The 17,254-nt window shown below is 48.6% G+C and overlaps 1 protein-coding gene and 1 non-coding gene across 13 annotated transcripts in view; one reads left to right on the forward strand and one right to left on the reverse strand.

Moving 5' to 3' along the window:
* Positions 1–17,254, forward strand: part of LOC127039351 (zinc finger protein OZF-like) — a 1,232,974-nt gene that overhangs the window by 203,457 nt on the left and 1,012,263 nt on the right. For 9 of the 12 annotated variants that reach the window (XM_050932910.1, XM_050932911.1, XM_050932912.1 and 6 more), the window contains 2 exons: positions 3,635–3,751; positions 4,121–5,252. In XM_050932910.1, the coding sequence (XP_050788867.1) occupies positions 3,635–3,751; positions 4,121–5,252 (1,249 nt within the window). Of the gene's footprint in view, positions 1–3,634; positions 3,752–4,120; positions 10,385–17,254 lie in introns of those variants that run through there. The other 3 variants (XM_050932907.1, XM_050932921.1, XM_050932916.1) reach the window with 3 other exon arrangements.
* Positions 16,904–16,985, reverse strand: TRNAS-AGA (transfer RNA serine (anticodon AGA)). Its single transcript has one exon. It is a non-coding gene; the product is annotated as a tRNA-Ser (tRNA).

A 17,254-nucleotide genomic window follows, 5' to 3' on the forward strand; every position in this document is an offset into this window, starting at 1 on the left:
CTGACTACGAGTCACAACCAGGGCACTCTGGGTGTTACTAGGCCAGTCCTCGAGGTCCCCTCCCATTAACACGTCAGTGGGCAAATATCGGTGTACCCCCACATCCTTGGGGCCCTCCTTGGCCCCCCATTTCAGGTGTACCCTTGCCACGGGCACCTTGAATGGGGTCCCGCCCACGCCCTTCAGGGTCAGGTAAGTGTCGGGCACCATCCGATCTGAGGCCACCACCTCGGGCCGGGCCAGCGTCACCTCTGCGCCTGTGTCCCAGTACCCAGTGACCTTCCTTCCATCTACCTCCAGGGAAACAATGCACTCCTTCCAGAGGGGCAGCCCCGCGCCCACCCGGTAAACCAAAAACCCGGAGCCTGGAGCATCCACAGGTGGTATGTTGCCAGCCCCGCTTTCCTGGGAATGTAGCCCCTTCTCTGATTGGGTTTTTACCCAGTCCACCCTCTGCGGGTTGGGTCTGCTTGGTCTGTTCCCGAGCTTGGGGCACTGGGCCCGTATGTGACCTCGTTGGCCACAGCGATAGCAGCCCACGTCTCGTGGGTCCCCTTGAGTGGGTCGGAGGGACCTGCCGCTGGATGTTCCCCTTTTGGGGGGGTTCTTCATAGGACCCCGCTGGGAGGTCCCATGATGACTCTCTCTCTGCGTTGAGGCAGGCTTGCTCCTTCGAGACTCCTCCCTGCCAGCCCCTGCCCGACTGTCCACAAATTGGTCAGCCAGCTGGCCTGCGTGCTGTGGGTTCTCCGGCTTCTGGTCCATCAACCACAGCCTCAAGTCGGATGGGCACTGCTCGTACAGGTGCTCCAGTATGAATAGGTCAATCAGGTCCTCTTTAGTTTGCGCCCCAGCTGTCCACTTGCGGGCATACCCCTGCGCCCGGTTGACCAGTTGTAGGTATGTGACCTCACGGGTTTTACGCTGGCTCCGGAACTTTTTCCAGTACATCTCAGGAGTCAGCCCAAACTCGCGGAGCAGGGCCTGTTTGAACAGTTCGTAGTTCCCTGCCTCCGCCCCTTTCAGTCGGCTGTACACCTCCACGGCTGTGGAGTCCAGTAAGGGGTTGAGAACTGCAATCCTGTCTGCAGGGTCAACCCTGTGCAGCTCGCAGGCATTTTCAAAGGCCGTCATGAAGGTATCTATGTCCTCCCCCTCCTTACGCCGGGGCAGCAAGTGCTTATCAAAGCTCTTTGTAGGCTTGGGTCCCCCCTTCCTCACCGCAGCTGGGGCCTCACTTCTCCTCAGCTGGGCCAGGTCCAGCTTATGTTTACGCTGTTTCTCCTTCTCCTTCCGCTCATGTTTACGCTGGTTCTCCTCATGTTTACGCTGTTTCGCCTTCTCCTCCAGCTTTTGCCTCTTTAACTCGAGCTTCTCCCTTTTATATTCCAGCCGCATCCGCTCCACGGATGCCGAGCGTTGCCGGGAGGATCCCCTTCTGGGGGATGAGCTTCGCCGGGAGGATCCCCTGCTGGCCGGGGGTGTCACGGTGCCCTCGGTATACACTGGGCTCCTCCCCGCCCTTCCCCTAGGCCTAGGAAGGGGGTGTCTCGGGAAGCCCTCGTCCGCCAGCTGACCATTCCCAGCGGGGACAGACACTGGTGCCTGCGCTGCATCTGCCCGGCTGCTTCCCTCAGAGACAGGGCTCCGTTCATTCATGCGGTCTCCCTGCTCTGGCTGGGCAATCAGCTGGTCCTTGGTGGGCCTCCCTGGGTGCAGCCCCCTCTGCTTGCACAGCTCCACCAGGTCACACTTGCGCTGCTTGGCATACATCTTCCTGCTGGCCACTTACAGGCCGGGGTGCTTGCCGCTCCTCATGGTTTCCAGGGGGACCCCTAGTGCACCAGCCCTTCTTTAGGTCACCACCTCTCTGCCAGGGTCGAGCTGCAGACTCCTCCGCCCCTGGGACCGCTCACTGCAATCCCCAGGGGGACCCTGTTACTGCAAAGTCCTTCTCACTGAGCACACACTCCCAGGGGTTAACCACCCCTTCGTTTTACTGCTCCCCAGTCACTTACTGCAGGAAGCGTCGTCCACGGGGTGCAGTATCTCCCACTGCTGCCACCAGTTGTCACGGAGTGTGAGGGAATCCGGCCCTGCACCCCTCTTCCAGGGACCCACAGTGACTTTCGGCCAGCCAGTAAAACAGAAGGTTTCTTGGACAACAGGAACACAGGTTACAGCAGGGCTTGCAGGCACAGTCAGGACCCCTCCACCGAGTTCTTCTGGGCTTTCAGGGTGCTTGGATCCTAGCTAAGATACCCTGAATTCCGCCCACACAGCCCCAAGCCCAAACTCAAACTGCTTCCCTCCTGCCACTCCCTTCCTTTGTCCCCTTCCCGGGCAAAGGTGTTAACCTTTCCCCTCCCTTACCTAGCTCAGGTTACAGGCCCTGGCATCGTCCATCCCCTAAAGTCCTCCCCTGCTCTCCCACTCCCCACACAGACAGTCCCTACTGCATCACATCCCCTCCCCTTGTATTTTTCTTTTTTACTTCTCCATTGTGTAAGCTACTTTCTCATGCATATGACCTTGGACATAACATCTGTTTTTCATTTGTCTTATCTAGCATGAGCGATATCTAGTACTAACTGGTCTTGCTAACTACGGCCTTATTGTTTAGCAGTCAGCTCATAACACAGGTGGTTACAGTCAGCACATTAATACAGAAGGTTACAAAAGTTTAGTGAGGCTAACACAAAGGCTTTTAACATGGAGGTACTTTGGTTCACACAGGCCTCAAGCAAGAAGATTTCTACCTAGTGGCACCAATAAAATTGTATCCCACTACCCTAATTAACTTAAACCTAGCAAAATTAATTGTACAGCAGACAAAAACAATTAGAAAACCAGACTGATTAACATTGTAAAAGTGGTGGCCATAAAGATAAAAGAATACAAAAATGAGGGTTTCACAACCACAAGCACTGAGAAGTGATTTCTTGCCAAACAGGCTGCTTTCAAACAAAGTTTTCTTTAACCATCTTAAGATCTGTTTCTTTATCTGGTGGTGATGGGTGCTACCCGGACAGGATCATCTTCGTAACAGCCCAATAGCACCTTATTTCAGTGTGACTGGTTTGGGATGTGAGGATGTGACCCTTCGCTTCTCAGCTTATGGCTGCCCCTGCTGCTTAGCCAAAGGCCTTAGCATAAGAACAAGGCCTCAGACTGTCACAGTAAGAGAAGGCCCTTACAAATACAAACAGTGATTTTGATGCTTTGTTTTCATACTTCTGTAAGTAGCTAAGTGATAAAAATACACCTAAGTTCTTAAACAATATGCTTTACAAGCAGGCCTGAATATCTCTATTTTAACAGTGGGTTCTATCCCTTCCCCCATTCTGTGTCTGTCTTGTGTATTTAGACTGTAAATTCTTCAGGGCATGGGCCATCTATTATTCTGTGTTTGTACTTTACCTAGCACAATGGGGACCCACTTTTAGTTGCTCCTTAGCACTAATGTAATGAATATGATTTAAAATCATAATAACTCTCCTGCCACTTTGAGCCAAGGAAGCTGGCCTTGGGATGTTACTGCTTAACAATGAGCTGGGAGTTAAAACCATGGACTATTCTTTGTGACAAGTATCCCACAAATTCCACTGACCTCCATTGTTTTCTTTGCCTGCAGTAGGGTTTCCAGTTTCCAAACCTGACGTGATCTCACAGCTGGAACGAGGGGAAGAACCGTGGGTCCCAGACCTCCAAGGCTCTGAGAAAGAAGTCCTTCCAAGAGCTGCCTGCACAGGTGAGGACTTGGTTAAACCAACTCAACAACTGTGTGGGAATGCAGGAAACATTTGGGATGCCCTACAAAGACCCTGTGAGCTCTCCAAGTTCAGGATTGTTCCCTGCAGATGTGGAAACGTAATGGCAGATGTGACTCATGGCTTCCCTTCTATTCTGACTGACAACTGGCAGCAGGGCGCTCCCCGAGCTCACTTTCTCCTGAGTGTTCTCGTGAGATGCAGACCAAAACTGATCCCTTCCTCTCTCCTCTGGGGAAGATTTTGGGGAAAATCAGCTCCTGATAGGTTTGATCTCTCCCGCACGTATTTTGGATTGTTCATCCCTTTTTCCATTCCTCTCTCTGAGATTTTCTTTCTTTCCTGTGCAGGTAGTGATCTATGCCTGGATTCTCTCTGTCTCCCATCAGGTGATGAGATGGTGAGTCAGAATGAGGAGGAGAAACCCCATCAGGAAGATGCTGAGCAAGGAGAACCACATGGAACTTTATCAGGAAGATCCAAAGGGATTGTTTCCGGGAGTTGTGCACTCCCAGAGAAGACAAAAGCCTGTGAGACTCTGCACAGGCCAGAGGGAAACTTTAGTAGCCTCTCAGACCTTGTAACAAGCAAGAGAATCAACTTGGAAGAGACACGCTACACATGCCATGAGTGTGGGAAAAGCTTCAATCAGAGCTCTACCCTTATCAGACATCAGACAATCCACACAGGTGAGAAACCTTATGCATGTGCTGAGTGTGGGAAATGCTTCAGTCGGAGCTCAAACCTTATCACACATCAGAGAATCCACACAGGAGAGACACCCTACACTTGCTCAGCGTGCGGGAAAATCTTTAGTCAGCGCTCAAACCTTATCACACATCAGAGAATCCACACAGGAGAGACGCCTTATATGTGCACTGAGTGCGGGAAAAGCTTCAATCAGCGCTCACACCTTATCACACATCAGAGAATCCACACAGGAGAGACGCCTTATAGGTGCACTGAGTGTGGGAAAAGCTTCATTCACCGATCTGCCTTTATCACACATCACAGAATCCACACAGGAGAGAAGCCTTACACATGCTCTGAGTGTGGGAAAAACTTCACTCAGTGCTCTGCCCTTATCACACATAGGAGAATCCACACAGGAGAGACGCCTTATACGTGCGCTGAGTGTGGGAAAAGCTTTAGTCGGAGCTCGCACCTTATCACACATCAGACAATCCACACAGGAGAGACGCCCTACACATGCACTGACTGCGGGAAAATCTTTAGTCAGCGCACAAACCTTATCACACATCAGAGAATCCACACAGGAGAGAAGCCCTACACATGCTCAGAGTGCGGGAAAATCTTTAGTCAGAGCTCTGCCCTTATGAGACATCAGAGAATCCACACAGGAGAGAAGCCCTACACATGCTCTGAGTGTGGGAAAAGCTTCAATCAGACCTCAAACCTTATGAAACATCAGAGAATCCACACAGGAGAGACGCCCTACACATGCTCTGAGTGCGGGAAAAGGTTCAGTCATTGCTCAAGGCTCACTAGACATCAGAAAATCCACATGAGAGAGAATTGTAATAAATCCCTTGACTAGGGTTGGCCACAATTTAAAAAAAATCACATTTGCTAATTCCCACATAATGATTTTGCATCATCTTCATCGTGGTCTCTCAGCTCCACCAAATCAGTTGCCTTCTTCTGCCTTTTGCAGCTCACCCTTCTTTGGGGTCAGTCCTATGATCTTTTCTATCAACTCCTTTCCTTTTGAGTCATAGGAGTGTGTGTCCCTCCAGCCAGGAATGTTCATCAGTTCCAGATTAGGGAGAGAGGTTTGATCTCAGCAAGGTACACTGAGGCAAAAACTACCTGTGCCTTCCATCCACCAGGACTGTACATGGCGTTGGCTGCTCAAGTTAGTGATCTTGGTGTAAAAAGTTGTAGTACAGATGCAGCCCAGGTGCAGTGGTTGGCATTAGGTTTCCCCTTGACCTGACCTAAACTCCATCACTGTTCCTAGTCTAAATTAACCCTGAGCATCACGGGTTCCCCCATTTCAAAGCAATGTTCCCCCATTTCAAAGCAATTCTTAGTCATCGAGTTCTCCCTTGGGGAACAAATTGTTTCATTCCCAGTTGCTCTGATGTTGCTTCACATTGTACTGGAGAGCAGATATTTTTATTATCATTTTCCGCACTTAAAATATATTGAACTATAACAAAGAGCAGGAACAGGGCAGGGATAGGGAAAAATGTCATTTCACCCATTGTAACAACAGACGTAGTTAGGGTAAGTCAGAGGGATTCCTTTATTTCCCATCACTATCCTTCTATCCGTGCTAGAATCTAAGAATCCTTTTCCTTTCCCCAGTTGTGGGATGGGAGACTTCCAAAAGTGCTCCCTGTACTAGAGCACATGGTTAAGCTCAGAGCATAAACCCCAAATATCCCCTGAGCTTTGCTTTTTGAATTCTGTATTTCTGATTACTTCAAGCCTGGGCACTGTGATTATTTACCAGTTTCTCTAGCACTGTTCCTACCACTGTTTCTGTAACATATTTTGTTTTTTATGGGACAGGGTTGTTATTCCTTTGCCTAACCCCAACCTGGAAGGCCAGGGTGTCTGTTTTCTCTGGCCCCTCCCCACAGACAAATCTGACAGGGTTGAACCTGCCTGGAGCAAACAAAAAGCCCCACCAGTCACACACACAAAGCAGATAGACACACACAAGAAGCAGAAGAAACTGAATTATTTGAGCTATCAACATTTCCACTTTCCCACAGCATGTTAGTTCTGAAAATTGTTTTAATTTGTTTATTTTCTTGGAACCAGAACTGGGCAAAGAGAACACTGGAGTCAGTGGAATTACAGCAGGAAAGGATAAGTCTCATGATTCGTCACTAACCAAAGGCTTTGTAAACAGAGCGATAATTATCAGAGGGGTAGTCATGTTAGTCTGGATCTGTAAAAGCAGCAAAGAATCCTGTGGCACCTTATAGACTAACAGACGTTTTGGAGCATGAGCTTTCGTGGGTGAATACCCACTTCGTCAGATGCATCTGATGAAGTGGTTATTCACCCACGAAAGCTCATGCTCCAAAACGTCTGTTAGTCTATAAAGAGCGATAATGTTACTGAATGGTCTGGCTAACCCTGCAGTTAGAAACAGTCAGCTCTATGGGTGGTAAATTGACAGAGGCTTTGCTGCTGATCATGAAATAGCAGCTGTTGAAAGGTAATGTGCTTCTATTTCAATGCCTCTGGAAGTACAGAAAACAATGATCTCTGTTAAAGGCAAGTTGCCATTTCTCAGAGCCCCAATTTCTATTGTGTGTTTACAGGAAGGTTTGAATGTGTAGCAGGTAGTTTGGTAAAGCTTAGCTATTTTGTGTGTGTAACAGGCTCCTGCCCACCTCCACCAGAGGTTTCAGTCACATACCATGGCAACTTACCGAATGTCACAGAAATTAGTCCATTCCTTCCCATATTCAGTCTCTGACTGGAATGTTAGAATGAGGCAGAGAACTGGGAAAGTATCGCAGTAGGAATACATTAAAAAGTGGGATTAATCAGAGCTGGGGTGCAGACAGAGCCTGTTCTAGAGCTGGTGAAGTGACAGGGACACACTCCCACTAGTGCAGGCTCTGAAATAATAGCAGAAGCAGATCAAAGAGAATGAGCTCCTGTGGGAGCTATGGGCAACTGTCCTATCAGGGCATCACTCACCTGGCAGGTGTTACACAAAACACGGCACTTCCCCTCTGGAAGAGAAACACCTCTCCCCGCTGCCACCACTTCATTATACTGTCCATGAGGCTGTTTGTCCTGCAGGACTTTGATCTCTTTGGGTGGTCCATGGTGATTCATAAAAGAGCCATTAGGGGAGCAGGAGTCATCCCAATGGAAATCTCTTCACTTCTTTCTCAGTGTTACCTTCTTAGCCCTGGCTTTGGAGATGACCTTCACCTTATCCTGTCTTGATTTTAGGTAGGATTTTGATCACCTTCTGGGGCGTGGCAGTTTAGAACATTTGAGGGCTTTTCTCTACCTTTTTGTTCCCCACTGCAGTCAGTACATGCTAGACATGGGCATGGTGACTTTCCTGAGGATCTTGACAGCTTTAGCCAGCTTCTCGGTGGCTATTTTCCTGCTCACAGCCACTGTCTTCTTCTCATGACTTGTCCTGGGGGCCCAGCTGCTGGTTGAATGGGAAGGAGCCAAAGTGCTGGTGACTTTGTCCTGCACCAAGTTGCCTTTGCTCATCAGACTCCTGAACCCCAACTGGACGTGGCTCTTGTTCTTCTGCACAGCACAGCCCTGGAGAAGAGGGATCTGCAAATGTACATTCCTATGATCGCTTTGTTTAAAGGATGAAAACATAAACTAGACACTTAGAGGATTGGAACTGATTTCAGCTGATGGACAGATTTGCTAGGTTTTTGTGCATTTGGATAGCGAAATGTTCAGTGTTTACATTCATTTCAAGCATCCCCATATGGTGGCACTCCTGAACATAGTGGAGAATTGAAATCAATATGTTTTCCCTTTTTTCAAAAATAAAAATAAAAAAATAAGAGGCTTATTAGAGGGCACTTGGATTTAATCAAGGACCACTTGATCTGCAGTCAAACACTCTACCACTGAGCTATACTCCCGTGGGAGCAGATACTTTCCCCATTGTAGCTGTGGCACATCAGTGATTCCAATAGCAGGGGCAGGTTCTCTCTGGGGCACAGAGATTTTTCGGGGTGTTGGTGGCTCCTTTCTTTCCTCACCCTGGAGTAAACTCAGCTTTTTATTCCATGGTACATGTTTTATGGACTAACAGCAGCAGCTTGAAGAAAGAGGAGAGTGAATATCTCACTGTCAGGGCTGAAGGTGGCCATGTCCCCTCTGTCTGACCGTTGCCATTGCAGGAGAGAAGGTTTCAATGGAATTGAATGCCCTGGCTCAGACTAGAGACACAGAAAGGTTTTGCTGTTCATTGAACAGCAAAGGAAATTGTGTCTGTATGTGAAACTGAGGAGGGACATGAAATGCCCACAGGATGGCGCAATGCCTTAAGCTAAGGCAGGAGAGTGAAGGAATGGGGCTGAGGAATTACTGAAGTGGACTCACCTGGGATTGAAATGACATTTGTTTGTGTCGGTTAGTGAGAAATGTGACATGAATTCAGATGCAGGGTTGAGGCTTCTTTAGCTCCTTGTAGAACTTGAACTTGATTTCCCAGAAGGGAGAAAGGGAAAGTCTGGGGCTGCCGTTAGTCCCTGCCTGGAGCAGTGTATAAAAAAGGCTCCAGAGAGGCAGCTGACAATTACAGGCCACTAAGGCTAACTTCAGTACCAGGCACATTGGATGAAATTGTAGAGCCCAATTATTAGACACATAGCTAAAGAGTCTTTGTTGGATGTAGCGGGGTGGTTACTCTCTCCTGCCCTACGGGGGTTGAAACAGCCCAGGAGAGGGCTGTGGCTGGGGCAAGAAGCCTGGACTGACTGAGGAAAGTAGGCTCAGCTGTGGCCATGCCCCAATCAGGTCCAACTGGCCCCTATAAGAGGCTGTGAGCCAGAAGCCCAGTCAGTCTCCTTCTGCTTGTAGTGAAAGAAGTGTCTAGCTGCAGGGACCTAAGCAAGACATCTAGCTTGGGAGCAGGGCTGGGGAAGGGCCAGAGGAGCTGGGAGCTCTGGCCTGGAAAGCCCCAGGCTGCAGGCCTGACTATAGGCTGAATAGATGCAGGGTTGCAATGGGGCAGCCTATGGGGAAGCAGAGGTGGCAGGTCCAAACGCCTTTGCCTGTGATGAGTGGCTCATACTGCAGTCTGCCCCAGTGAATGGGGGCTAGATGAAGACTGGGCAGTAGCCAAGACTGAGGTGAAGTACGGATAGTGGGTGGGGGTTCCTGTGAGAGGGGGAGACCCAGAACTGTGGGAGTACTGCCAGGGTAAAAGGGGCACCGGGATCCTGGGAGGGACAGGGGGCCAGTTGTGGTAAGGGAGATCACCGGCCTGCAGAGAGTACTTGGATGGCTGGAGAGCTAATTCCCAAGGTAACCAGCAGGAGGCGCCACCAGGTGAGTCTGCCACCTCTTACACTGGGGAAGAATGAACATGGTTTTTGTAAAGGAAAATCATGCCTCACGAATCTACTATAATTCTTTGGGAGAGTTAACAAGCATGTGGCTAAAGGTGAGCCCGTGGATATAGTTGTCATAAACGGATAAGTAAGAGTTAATAAAACAGAAGTACTTCATATCTCTTAACAAGATCTGTGAGCCTGGCTGTCACCTTACCAGAGGACCAATCGGGACAGGATACTTTCAAATCTTGAGGGAGGGAAGTTTTTGTGTGTGCTGTTAGAATTTGGTTGTTCACTCTGGGGGCTCAGAGGAACCAGACATACAACCAGGTTTCTCTCCAATCTCTCTGATACAGGCTCTTATAAGTTCGGAATAGTTAGTACTAGATAGATAAAGTGAGTTAGGCTTATGTTTGTTTTCTTTATTTGCAAATGTGTATTTGGCTGGGAGGAGTTCAAATGTGTATTTGGCTGTAAGGATTTTAATTTGTACTTGTATACTTAGACTGGGAGGGTATTCCCCGTGTCTATAGCTGAAAGACCCTGTACCTGTTCCATTTTAAATTTACAAAAACAATTTTTACTGTTTTTCTCTCTTTAATTAAAAGTTTTTCTTGTTTAAGAACCTGATTGTTTTTTTATTCTGGTGAGACCCCAGAGGATTGGGTCTGGATTCACCAGGGACTTGGTGGGGAGAAAGGAGGGAAGAGGGAGAGAGAGGTTAATTTATCTCTGTGTTAGGATTAATTTCTCTCTCAGGGAGAGTCTGGGAGGGGGAAAGAGAAGGAGGGGGGAAGGTGAATTTTCCTCTCTGTTTTGTGATTCAAGGAGTTTGAATCACAGTGGTCTTCCAGGGTAACCCAGAGAGGGGAAGCCTGGGAGAGGCAACGGTGGGGAAAAGGTTTGCTTTCCTTGTGTTAAGATCCAGAGGATCTGGGTCTTGGGGTTCCCCGGGCAAGGTTTTGGGGGGACCAGAGTGTACCAGGCACTGGAATTCCTGGTTGGTGGCAGCGCTACAAGTACTAAGCTGGTAATTGAGCTTAGAGGAGTTCATGCTGGTACCCCATCTTTTGGACGCTAAGGTTCAGAGTGGGGAATTATACCATGACAATAGTATACTTAAATTTTCAGAAAACCTTTGACAAAGTCTCTCCCCAAAGGCTCTGAAGCAAGATGAGGTAAGATGGAACGTCCCCCCTGGGATAGGTAACTGGTTCAAAGGCAAGAAAGAAAGGGTCTGATTTTTCAGAATGGAGAGAGGTAAATAGTGGTGTCCCTCCGGGGTCTGTACTGGGACCAGCACTGTTCAACATACTCCTAAGTGATCTGGAAAAAGGGGTAAACAGTGAGGTGGCAACATTTGCAGATGATACAAACCAACTCAAGTTAGTTACTTCCAAAAGAGAGTGCAAAGTGTGACAAAGGGATCTCACCAAAGTGAGTGACTGGGCAGCAAAAAGGCAGATGAAATTCAATGTGGATAAATGCAAAGTAATGCACATGGGAAAACATGATCCCAACTCTACATCTAAACTGATGGGGTCTAAATTAGCTCTGCAACTTAAGAAAGAGATCTTGGAGTCACTGCGGACAGTTCTCTGAAAACATCTATTCAATGTGCATTGGCAGTCAAAAAAGCGAACAAAATGTTGGGAAGTCATTAGGAAAGGGATGAATACCAAGACACAAATATAATATTGCCTGTCTATAAATCCATGGTGTGCCCACATCTTGAATACTGGAGCTGATCCCCCCCCCCCCCCACCACCACCACCAAAGATATCGGAATTGGGAAAGGTACAGAAAAGGACAACCAAAATGATTAGGGGTCTTGAACAGCTTCCATGTGAAGTGAGATTAATAAGATTGAGAGGAGTTTTCAGCTTGGAAAAGAGATGACTAAGGGGGGGCTAGGATAAAGGTCTATAAAATGATGATGGGTTTGGAGAAAGTAAATAAGGATATATCAGAGGGGTAGCTATGTTAGTCTGGATCTGTAAGGAAGTGCTATTTACTCCTCATAACATAAGAACTAGGGGTCACTCAATGAAATGAATAGGCAACAGGTTTAAAACAAACCAAAGGAAGTATTTCTTCACCCAACATACAGTCTCATAGACTCTAGGAATGGAAGGGACCTCGAGAGGTCATTGAGTCCAGTCCCCTGCCCTCATGGCAGGACAAAATACTGTCTAGACCATCCCTAAAAGACATTTATCTAACCTACTCTTAAATATCTCCAGAGATGGAGATTCCACAGCTTCACTAGGCAATCTATTCCAGTGTTTAACTACCCTGACAGTTGGGAACTTTTTCCTAAAGTCCAACCTAAATCTCCCTTGCTGCAGTTTAAGCCCATTGCTTCTTGTTCTATCATTGGAGGCTAAGGTGAACAAGTTTTCTCCCTCCTCCTGACGACACCCTTTTAGATACCTGAAAACCTGGGGAAACTCTGTCAGAGGATGTTGTGAGGATCAAGACTATAAGAAGGTCCACCAAAGAACTAGATAAGTTGATGGAGGATGGGTCCATCATTGGCTGTTAGCCAGGATGGGCAGGGATACAAAACCATGCTCTTGAAATGTCCCTAGCCTCTGCTTGCCGGAAGTTGGGAATGGGCAACAGGGGATGGATCACTTGATGATTCCCTTGCGGGCACCTGGCATTGGCCACTGTGGGAGGATAGGATTCTGGGCTGGCTGGACCATTGGTCTGATCCAGTATGGCTGTTCTTATGACCAATAGAGGGCAGTCCCCACCAGCAATATCTATATTTTGTGCACTGAAAGGGCTAACTTTCCAAAGCTGATCAAAATGATCAGTGAAAGTGTTTTGGAGAAAACACTTAACAGAACAATGTGAATGAAAATTGGGAGCTATTGTTTGAGGAGCTTGTTAGATGGGCCATAAGCCATGTTGCATAATTAGCTGAACTTGCAGTGGCCTTTCACTCAACTCCCTGACATTTTTCCATCTGCAGATGTGGTAACTGTTTGGATCTAGATTTTGAATCAATTACAGCACATCAGGTTGGGCTTAAAACTGTGGTGCAGATATTTGTGTTCACACTGAAGCCTGAGTTCAGAAACCCTCACTCCTCATGGGGCCTCAGAGGTTGAGCTCAAGCCCCTATGTCTGCACTGTAATTTTATAATCTTGCAGCCCAAGCCCCATAAGCCTGAGTCAGCTGGCCGGGCTTTGAGACAGGTGCCCTGGGTGTGTTAATCACAGTGTAGACATAACATTAGCCTACGTCTCCAGTGCAATGAAACACCCTCGACTGGCCCGTTTGGGATTAATCAGGGTCATGCGGCTTGGGCTGTAAAGTTGCAGTGTCCGTGTCTCAGCTCAGGCTCAGTCCCCTGCTCTAGGAGCCCAGAATGTTGGGAGGGAGTTTAGCAAGTGGAAATGGTAAAACCGCAGTGGAGTATTACCCTGGACTCATGGCATTTCTCCATTGGTCTGTCTGCTTTGGGGCAGGGACAGAAACACGTCCTGCTGCATTCGTTATTTCAAAGGGCGGTTTAGGATTTTCATTCTCACACACGGTGCACAAAACAGGACTCAACTCTCGGCATAAATGAAACAAGCTGCCCACAGATTCTGACAGCCACAATGAGCATTTGGTGTGAGAGCTCAGACCTACCCCTGTCCCAGAGGGAGGGGGTCATCTGTGAGGGGACTGGACCACTGACCTATCAGCTCCTAACTCCCAAACTTTCAGTAACTCTATCCTCAGTTCCTGTGAGTGTAATTTAAACCATAAAAAAAAAACATACTGGGCTAGACCGAAGGTCCATCTAGCTCTGAATCTTGTTTTTTGACAGTCGCCAACACCAGGTGCCCCAAAAGGCACTCAACCAAGCACTACTAGGAGTTGAACCCAGGATCTCCTGTTTACAAAACAGATGGTATAACCAGCTAAGCCATGGTGCCTGCTGTTACTTAAAGCATCGTGTCTGCCCACACCTGACTCTGCCAATCCCCACTGAGCCCTGACAAGCTTTGCTCGTGTTTGGATTCTGTAAAGCAGAGGAGCAGGGGAAGGTTTACTCCCACGGTGTGTGAGTGATTATTTGGACAGGTCCACACTACAAAATTAGGTCGGTGTAACTATATTACTTAGATGTATAAAAAATTTACACTCCCCCAAGCAATGCAGTTATAGCAAACCAATGCCGGTGTAGCTAGCAGCTCAGCTGTCAGAACGTTCTGGAGCTATGAAAGGGGAGAGGCCCAGCCTCTGTAGCAGGAATGCAGGGCAGGTGAGTTCATGGCGGGCATTGTGGGATACTGGAGGAGGCCAGTTATGGTGATATAATGAACAGCAGCCTTTACACTGACAATTTGTCTCTTGAAGTTTCCTGCAAAAAGCTCTAGGCCTCTCGTCGAGGTGGTTTTATTTTGTCACTAAAACAGGGCAGTTTTGTGGCCAGTCGTGGCATTGCAGTGTGTGCACCAGCCAAGAGCTGGTGACAGAGAGAGCGTTGTGTGTTTTTCACACAGCTCAGCAATATAATGATGCTAAAATAACTTTGTAGTGCAGACCTGGCCAAAGATTTACACACACACACCTTGCAAGGAAAATGTCCCCTGCTCCTCTGCTTTGCAGAATCCAAACACATGCAAAGCTTGTCAGGCCCTGGTGGGGATGGCAGGGAGTCAGGTGTGAGCAGACAGTGTCCATTAGCCACAAGCAAGCACTGTGGCTTAGCTGGTTAAGCACCTGCTTTGTAAACAGGAGATCCTGGGTTCAACTCCCAGTGGTGCCTTGCTGAGTAGCTCTTGGGGCACCTGGTATTGGCTACAGCCAGAGGACAAAACGCAGAGCTAGATGCAGCTTTAGTCCAGTGTGACTGTTCTTATGGTTTAAATTACGCTCACAGGCACTGATAATAGAGTTACTGAAAGTTTGGGAGTTAAGAGCTGATAGGTCAGTATTCCTGCCCATCACAGATGACCCCCTCCCTCTGGGACAGGGGCAGGTCTGAGCTCTCACACCAAAAGGCTCATTGTGGCTGCCAGAATCTGTGGGCAGTTCGTTTAGTTTACACCGAGGGTTGAGTCCTGCTTTGTGCATCGTGGGTGAGAATGAAAATCCTAAACTGCCCTTTGAAATAACGAATGCAGCAGGACATGTCACTGTCCCTGCCCCTAAGTAGACAGACCAATGGAGAAATGCCATGAGTCCAGGGTAACACTTCACTGCGGTTTTACCATTTCCACTTGCTAAACTCCCTCCCAACCTTCTGGGCACCTAGAGCAGGGGACTGAGACACGTACACTGCAACTTTACAGCCCAAGCCGCATGACCCTGATTAATGTGACAGGGACCAGCCGTGGGTGCTTCATTGCACTGTAGATGTAGCCTAACATTATGTCTATACTGTGATTAACACACCCAGGGCACCTGTCTCAAAGCCCGGCCAGCTGACTCAGGCTTATGGGGCTTGGGCTGCAAGACTATAACATTACAGTGCAGACATATAGGCACTAGATTTGCCTTTTTCCAACCATCTGAGACCTCCCCCAATCACCACGAGTTTTCAAAGATAATGACCAACGGCTCTGCAGTCACATCTGCCAACTCCCTCCGGACCCTCAGATGCATTAGAGCTGGAACTGAGGACTTGGTCATGTCCAGCTCTTCTAAATAGTCCTTAATCTGTTCTTTCACCACTGAGGGCTGCTCACCTCCTCCCCCTACTGTGCTGCAGGTGGCTGTGAAGACCGAGGCAAAAAAAGCTTTGAGTACTTCAGCTTTTTCCACATCGTCTGTCACTAGATTGCCTGCCCCATTCAGTAAGGGGCCCACACTTTCTCTGATCTTCTTTTTGCTAACACACCACACAGAAATTGACTTGGAAGCCAATCAAAATAAGTTATTTTTGAAATACAAATCATTCATATCAACAGTAGGTCAGTTTTCTCCTCTACTCTATTTCTCACACACATTCCCCCACCCCAGCCTTTGGAGTCAGGTTTTACATCAGAACATTTTAGGCCAACGGGAGTAAGTTACATCAGAGAAGCTTTTCAGGATTAGCCCCCAATTTCCTATATTACTAACAAAAAGCCGGTACGTTCCAGTGTGGGGTACTGGCAAGAGCAAGTACACTGTGCCAGCCTGGCCCAGCTTCCCCAAGCTGGTGATTTAAGGGGCCCAGGGCTCCCTGCAGAGGCCAGAGCCCCGGGCCCTTTAAATCGCCGCCTGAGCCCCCCTGCCCGAGCCCCGGGGAGCAAATCACTGCCTTGGACGCTGCTCTCTCCCGCGCTATAAACACAGAGCAGGGGCGGTGGGAGCTTCCTTACAGTGCGGGGGGGGCACTGTTGTCTGAACTGTGGCACTCCCATCACACCCCTTCCCCAGGGACCCACACTCACACCACCCCTCCCCCAGAGGCCACACCCACATAAATCCTCTTCCCCCCAAGACTCCACCCTTCCCCCCACTCCATCATTTGTCCTAACAGCTGGTAAAGAGTGGTGGGGCTATGGCCCTCTAACCCCCTGTTCCAACATCCCTGACACACAGCTAAGCAGGCAGCAGTGTGTGTGTGTCACAGAGGCTGCTGTGCTGAGCTGAGCCAGTGAGGGAAGCAGGGGCTGATGTTGGGGCTGTGCCCCTCCCCCTGCCTCAGGACTGGTTGCTTGCAGCAGATCTCTGAACTTAGAGACAGTGTGCCCACACACTCACTCTTCCCCAACACACACACTCCCTCTCCCCACACACGCAAACATACTCTGTACCCCACCAGGCACATTGCAGTTGAAAAGCAGCTGGCAATCTAGCAGGATTCCCATGGAACAATGGGATAGAGAAACCTGCATCATGTGATGCTGTACCAGCCCAGGAGGCATTGCAAACCCTTCCCAAAGCAACTGCAGCCAGTTGCACAGCTACCCACAGTGCACTGCTCTCTGTAGCCATCCAAGAGTCTAGCATGGATGTTCTCTGGTAACGCAAGGGGCATAGTGTGGACATGCAACAGCTGTTTAATTGAAACACTTTAAAGCCACATTACCCAATAGCATAGGCAAAGCTTGAGAGTGGGACAAGACCCAGCTCTGTTGAAACTAAAGGACCACAACTTCCTCTGTAGTTGGCAGGATTTGAACCTACACAGGGAGACCCCAATGGATTTCTAGTCCATCGCCTTAACCACTCAGCCACAACTACTTGCTCACGAAGTGTTTCTCACTACACTCCAGTTCTGTTCTCACTGAGTGATCAATTCCAGTTGTTTCCTCACACCAGCTTCCACAACACACACACTGCTGTGCCATTGTGTAAGTGTGTCCCTGGCGGAATTGCAAGAATTCCTGCTCATTTCCCTTCTGGCTGGAGCATGAGGAGAGTGTGTTTGTGGTCAATGACGTTCTAGTAGATTGTTGTCCATTTCCTGCCTTGATCATTCAGACAGTTCCTTTATCATCATATCCCCAGCA

The sequence above is a fragment of the Gopherus flavomarginatus genome, chromosome 23 (genome assembly GCF_025201925.1).
Source record: "Gopherus flavomarginatus isolate rGopFla2 chromosome 23, rGopFla2.mat.asm, whole genome shotgun sequence".
NCBI classification, from domain to species: Eukaryota; Metazoa; Chordata; order Testudines; family Testudinidae; genus Gopherus; species Gopherus flavomarginatus.